Below are 7,309 nucleotides of genomic sequence, written 5' to 3'. Positions count from 1 at the left end.
GCCGAAGCACATGCAAACGCCTGGCCGAGGAGGCTCCTCGTGGCCCAAGTGCATTGGCACTGCTGGGACCCTCAACAAGCTCAACACTGGAGAGCCCGAGGCCACCAAGGAGCTCCCCTTCACTGCAGGTGGAGGCATAGCCACAAATCTCGCCCATTTTTCAGGCCATCCCATCTCTCCGTGATCAAAAGACCAAATTAATTCTGTTTTCTATGCTGTGACCACAACCTCTAGTGAGTAACTGAGGCAGACAACATTGCGGACATGTTTGACTATAATGAAAGACAGTTAATCCAGCAGATGTAAACCGATTACAGAAACATTAGACATCCTTGCACGCCGGACCACTCAAGACAAAAGACTCTATACTTTTTTGTCAATCGTAATCAAAAGGATTCACCAGGTAAAGGTGAACATTTACAAGCAGCAGCCTAACGAATACAAACGGGAGACAGCAGTTACAGAGTTTTTTCATCTGCAGCGACCATAACTAACGCTTTGGTAAAATCCTAGAATACTATTTTAAACTTTTCTCATTTATTTTAGCTTCTTTTTTTCATAAGAAAGAGAGATGCATCATGCTGTCTGCCTGCCTCACCATACCAATGTAGGAACCCGTTTTCATTTTCCAATGCATCTGACAAAGAAGCAGAGAGATCAAACTTCATTTCATTCCTACAAGTTTCATGAGAAGCAGTGACTAGACAAGGGGAGAGCAATCTGAATTAGTGCCTCGTTAAGTAAAAATGTGAGGTCAGCAGTCGTCTATTCCCTCTGGCTCGCTGGCTGGGCCAGTCAGCACGCATGTAGCTCAGAAACAGCCTCGGCAAAACCAGCCCACCGCCTCTCTGCTAATTAAGAGAGATAGAGGAGACTTGCAGGGTGATTAGGAACGATCCTGGGAGAAAAGGACCGCAGAGGTAAAATGTACGTGTTGCAACAGGAGATGGGAACAAGGGATGCCAAATGCAGAGCCAGGATTACTGCAAAGGTACGGTGCTGGGGGCACAGGATGCAAAGCTTCACTAGTTTCTCTGCTCTTGAAAAAGCTTGCTATTTTTAGTGCTTATGGCTGAATTCAAAGCCAGTTGAACTCAGAGGGAAGATTTCCATTGAACTATTTTTGTGGGGATGGGACAAAATATACTCAGTTCTCATAACTGCTCCTCTGAATCTAACAAGAGTAATTGATGCTGTTTCCTTCTATCTCAGCTCTGTACATCTTTCACATGAATAGTATACACACCTCAAATGCTTGAAATACTTCTATATCTCCACAAGAAAAGCCAATTAATAGAAGGAGAAACAACTAGAGTGAAGACTCATAAAAAGTCTGCACTTCATCTGCAAAACTGCAATCCAATTTAGATTTGGCAGATCGCTTCACCCGAAAAAGAAGGCATCTCATGCTGAATTTCTGAGAAATGTCAGTATCATGTGAAGTTGCAGTTGTAGATGGATTACTGTTTGCCATTAATGCAAACAATACTTTTTCTTTCACAGAAAAGCTAGCGTTTCATTTATATTTTTGAGATTGCTGGTGAAATAGCAACTCAGGTTTTGGAGTGAGTGCTGAGGTTGTCTTTTATGACATGAGACCTTTAAACTGTACTTACAAAGTTACGTGCATATATTAGATACTACAGCTCTACGAATAGTGAGAAAACAGGTGATATCCTAAATTATTTCCACACAGCTAAAGATTAGGTTTTATCAACATATTAGTAGGTAAGCACAATATTGCCTCTCCACAACCAAAAATGTTTTTATAGCAGACATTTTCAGTCATGGATAAAAATAAACCTAGAAAAGAACCTTAGGAAAATGCTAAGAAAATCTGAAGATAATTACATTTAAAGCTCATTACTGAACATAAACTAAACCAACCAGGAATACTTCTCATCACATTTATTTACTATTGCAATTTCAGGGTGACTGAAAAAATCAGAAGCCACAGAAAGGGCCCATCAGTGTAAAATGTAATAACTCTCTACAAGATTCTCAGCTACATCTTCCGAGGACTTCATCGTTTACCATTTTAAACATCACTGCCTTTTTTGCCATCTAGTCAAAATCATGACAGGTACTATTCATAGCTTAGTTGTGATAAGAGGAAAACATGTGGTAGATATTTCATGATTTTCCCAAAACTTTAAAAAAAAAAAAAAGCGAGAGACACTGGAAAAATAACTGAGGAGTATTTTGCGACTGAAAGGTGCATTTCTCTCTCTCTCTCTCTCTCTTAAGAGTAGAGTTTCCAATAGCTTGCTTTAACAGGATTGGAATTATACCAGAACTTCAAACAAATTAACAGTTTGTGGAAAAGACAGTGGAGAATGCACTTGCACACTTTTGGATACTGTCAGCTGGCCAGACATCAAAGGATTTACTTTTCTAAGTTAGCTTCTTACTGTCCCTTTCTTACAGATTCTTGAGATATGAAAATGCTGATATTTTGCGAATTTGTGCAATGAAGATTCAATTCTTTCACATCATTAGGATAGGGGAGAGGACTGACTGAAAATAATGAAACTTTAATGGTCTTGGTAGATCCTTAAAGAATAATCTAATTCTTTTATTTAGCAAGAGCAGTATGTTACTACCTTCTGGCAATGAGCAATTTGTGAGCAGTGCAATGAAAGCCTGTTTTTCATAGGGCGACGTCTTATTGTCCTCACCCCCTTGCACCTTAACGTCCCTTTCAATATCCTGAATTTCTCCCAGTAATTAAACACCTCCCAGCACTGTCAGCTTCCCAAGTCACCGACCTGCAGCTTCACTAGGAGGCAACGCGTGCCAGGGCTGATCCTGCACCAAGCACGTGCTGGATGGCCTGCAGGTACGCGCCTGCTATTTGGCCAGCCGGCAGGCCAAGCAAAACAGAGATGCTGAAACCGTAGCTTTCTGTTTGGCAGAGGGATTGACTGATGTCTGTCTGCCTCCTCCAAGCAGTTCTAGGTACCCACTTAGTTTTCCAATTATTAATATTGTCTAACGGGTTCAAAAAGCTATCTGGAGACATGGAGAAGGAAAGGAAAACAGAATAATAAAAAAAAAAAGGATAAGCATGACTGCATAAGCATATGATAATTCTTACAACATCAGTCTTAAAAATATGAGGAAGAACTCCCTAGCGTCTGAGAGCACTTGGAAAGGGATAACCCGGCAGAACGAACTGCTTAGGGTTGCAGAGACTAATTTGAAATAACAGTCTGAAGGAGAGGTATGTTTAGCCTAAATAGCAGGATTATGGTCTTAGTGATAAGGACTGTGAGCTAGGGGAAAAGTATGTGAAACTACAGACACGCCACGGACTGAATTCTTACAGCGTACAGAGAAGTCTTGCGTTGGCTACATTTAATTGGGATCTTCTGTTTTCCCTGTTTCTACTATTATAAATATTATTAGCAGATGGCAACTAAACTGTGGTTACACCAACAACATCCGTCCTTGTTGGTTTCAGCTCTCAGACAGATTTCTGAAATTGCATGTCTAAAATGCAAATGCACAGGGACTGCACGTCACCAGCATGTCCCCAGAGATGTCCACATGGACAGTCTGGGGCTTGCAAAAAAGAGTCAGGATGCAGTAAGGCTGGCTGGCATGGGGCCGACCACGTGCTACCTCATCTCAGGGAGATCTTGGTGCAAGCAGAGACCCACCTGCACCGACCCTCACAGGGCTGCAACTGCGTGGGCTCCTCGAGGGCCAGAAAGCGCAAGATGCTGGGCAGTGCCACGGCACCCGCGGAGTCTGGCAGGACGGGACCCTGCGTACATTGATTTCCTTCCTCGACCGATGCGCTCAGCCTCACAGCGTCGCTCTTGCGGGCATCAGTCTGAAGGGAGCAGAGTCCAAATTGTTTTGCATTTCCGCTGCCCCCCTGCCAGGAGAGCACCCACCTTCTGCTTGGTTTTGCCAGCCTGACCCTGTGGGCCTTGCACTCATGAAATGAGTGAAGACTGAATTCAGTGCAATCCTTCACGTAAAACAAATGGGAGGAATCAGCTTCTTGTCTCACCTGAAAATATTCTTCATGGTTATATTTGACTTTTAATTATTCTCTAGCTCTATTATTAATGTTTACTTTCAAGACAATTGTGATCTATCTTGAAACGCTTCAATAAAATACCTTAACTCCTTAGAGCATTATACAACTCAAGGCTGAATTAAAGCAAGCTTGAAAAAGCCTTGACTCGTGGTGGGCTGTTTCTGCAGAAGCAGACTCATCAAACTGTTACACCAACAACAGTGGAGGGCTTCGCCATCCTCTTCTCGTTTCATCTGTATCTTTGAATTTTAATTCAGTGATTTTTCTTTAAACAACTTCTATCAACTATGCTTACAGTCCTTCTCTACTGCCTATTGATGTGGATAACTCTCGATAGTCATTCCACATTTACGTTAAACATTAATCACAGACTTTTGCTGAGATTTCTGAAGTAGCCTAGGAGACTGAGATACATAATTCGTGTTTATTTTACCAGGCATTGTGCATCAAAATCCCCCAAGGTGGCTTTGGCTATGTCAGCAAAAACTGTATTTATGATTTAATATAAATATGGAATGACTATGGAGAATCGTAGACAAATCTCTGCCTTCATCTGTAATGTCCTACTGTATTTTGCTTTTTAATTTGTGCTCATTTGACCAATCACTTTTATCTAGCACATTGCAAAATGCACTGCAATGTAACAGTGCAGTCCAAACACGGATGAAGCTAATGAAGAAGAATCTGGTAGCAACAACAAGTATTATCAGTATTAGATTCTTGCAGTTAATATACCAGCCTACATGTAAACTGTACCGTTCTGTCCCGAAGAGTCAGTCCCAAAGCACTTAGCAAATTACACTCTGAAACAACTTCTGCCTCTGAAACAGAAGCGCTGGAGCATCCTCTGTCTTTTGAGCAGGGTCAAAATTCAGCCTTAAGGCAGCGTGTGAATGGTGCAGCGAATTGGAGCTGCTTATCTCTGCAGGCCCAGACTAAAATTACTAGATCAGAAATGGGGGGGGCGGGAGGTTACATGATGATCTCATTTTAGTGCACAGAAGCTTTTTGAGTAACTCACAGAAAACAAGTGTCCTAGTTTCCCCTAACTGTCCTGTTTTGATTACCTGCCAGGTTACAGGTCACACCGATCCCCACCTGGGACTTAGATTCAGTATTTGCTTTGGAGTCGAAAGGGAGAGTTAAAACTCTCTTTTTTTGCAGCCTCGCCTATCTAGTCTTCTGTTAGAGGAGTAACACAGTTAAAAGACCCCACACCAAACAGGTCATGCTCACCTATTGCAATGTGCTACCTTCTGCAGGGATGACGGACAATCACGACGGACTTAAGGTTATAGTCCTCAAGATTTTCTCAACGTGGTAATACTTTGTCAAATTACAATCACATCAAGACAAGTTTAAAACCAGTCCCACGCTACCTGTGCCCTCTTAATTGCTATCACAAAGTCCATGGAGAGTTTTGCCGTCAACCACAGCGAAAGCAGGACCAAGCTTTTCCAAGGTGAATAAATCAGTGTGCAGCTCTTTGCATCCTTTGTAGTGTGCAGTCCCACAACCGTTCATATACGCCACTGTGGTCACAGGCTTCCACCTGCCTACATAAGACACACACTAGAGACAGGGCTAAGTTTTGCTTACAGCACAGACAGTCATCACTCCAAGTTTGGTCTTTCTCCTAGTTCCAATCTGGAAAAAAATCACTTTGCTTGAAATCAGAAACTGATTTGCATCACCATTTTGTATCTTCTTATAGCAAGGAACTGATGGGTGTGCTTGTGAATCAGCACGTTGGGAGGATTCATTTTTTTCTGGTGAAATCATAAATAATTGTTCTCCTCCACAAAGAAGAATCAACCTACGTTTCCAGAGCACTTGCGAAATGCTTTTTCTAGACTCCATTGCATAGCCCGCTTTTGGAAAGTTCTTAAGATCTCTGGGTTTGGGAAAAAAATAAATAAATAGGGGTTTTTTGTTTGGTTGTTTTTCTGGGGTTTTTTCTTCTAAGAGCTATAGTAGGAGTATTTCTTCAATACAGTTTTCAGAATATCACTATCAGGAAAGCATCCAAAGCAAAAATAAGGAAACAGGATTCCTTGCTATACGCTTCAGGGAAACGCAATTTCTAAATATTCTAGCAAGTTTCAAACTCAGCCAGCCTTCTGAGCAGTCACGATCTTAGCTTAGTCGCTAGGAAAGCCTGTACCAGCTAGCAGCATGCACCGAGTCCTGCTGTTGCAGTCTTGCACTGCTGCCTATAGCCTGCTCCCCCGCCAGGTGAGAGGGAAGGTGCAAGCCCCCCTCATAGCAGCCACGGGGGCAGGGATAACCGCAGCCCCCGGCTGTGCTACGGCCAGGTCAGAGCACTCAGCAGCTGTAGGCCGGGTCTGAGCTCCCCGTGCCCCCCAAGCCTTCCCGCAACAGCGTTAACGGGCATAAAGAACCGATACGAGACAGTAAATTTGAGCAAGAAAGCAAATTGTTCCCTTCCCCCTGACACCAGCAGGTTAAGATGAAATGCGAAGCCCGCTTGTTTTGTTCGGCTGCTCCGCACCGCACAGAGCCAAGGTTTTTCATTTTCAGAAAAAACCCACAGCAAAAATTCCAACGCAATAGGCAACTCACCCGAAGTGGCTGGCTAAACTCATGGAAACGCAGAAGAGAAAGACGTTTTTGATCATGATAAAGCCAGAGACCATCCCATTGTCCATTCCAGAGGAGAGGAGGAACGCAGGTGGTTGCTTTGGTAAAGGTGCAGCTGCTCACTTTGTTCTTACGCTGCAACAATACAAAAAAAAAAAAAAAAAATTATTACACGGACAAACGGCAGGATAGCCGAGTTCAGCTAACATCACATCTTCTGCTATCTGTGTTTTTCACAAACTTATCCAGGCTTATGTAAACATCAGCTGTTTACGTAAAATTGTGTATCTTCAAGGACATGTTTTACCTTCTGCTGACAGCAAACCGCAACACAGGAAAAATTCTTAGTGGCCCAGTTTTCCCCTATATTCGTCCGTCATATAAGTAACTAAAGAAATAGTCACCATTTTCCAAATGCCAATTTCGACCCTTTACCTATTTCAACAACTTCCACACGCCTGCAACCCCAGGGCTGTGTGCAGCCTCCGCATCCCTTCCTTCCATCGCAATTTTTTTCCCATTAAATACCCAGCTTCCCTTTCCAAAATCCCAGTTGAAATGCCAAGAAACACCTACTGCTTCTTGGAATTCACGCTGCTGATGCACGGCTTAGCAAAAACGGGGTGGGATGGGGGGGGGGGGGGGGGGGAAAGCGAG

At 43.0% G+C, this 7,309-nt stretch overlaps 1 protein-coding gene across 1 annotated transcript in view; it reads right to left on the bottom strand.

The window, feature by feature from the left end:
• The window catches only part of GABRA5 (gamma-aminobutyric acid (GABA) A receptor, alpha 5), a 59,073-nt gene extending 51,924 nt beyond the window's left edge, over positions 1–7,149 (bottom strand). The window contains exon 1 of the mRNA XM_009323731.1: positions 6,635–7,149. Within this exon, the coding sequence (XP_009322006.1) occupies positions 6,635–6,720 (86 nt within the window). The 5' untranslated portion in view covers positions 6,721–7,149. The remainder of the gene's footprint in view (positions 1–6,634) is intronic.
• Between the last annotated feature and the right edge of the window lie 160 nt (positions 7,150–7,309).

The sequence above is a fragment of the Pygoscelis adeliae genome, unplaced genomic scaffold (assembly GCF_000699105.1).
Source record: "Pygoscelis adeliae isolate BGI_AS28 unplaced genomic scaffold, ASM69910v1 Scaffold50, whole genome shotgun sequence".
NCBI lineage: Eukaryota > Metazoa > Chordata > Aves > Sphenisciformes > Spheniscidae > Pygoscelis > Pygoscelis adeliae.
Note: the sequence above shows the minus strand (reverse complement) of the source record. Positions and strands in the feature narration are given on the sequence as shown.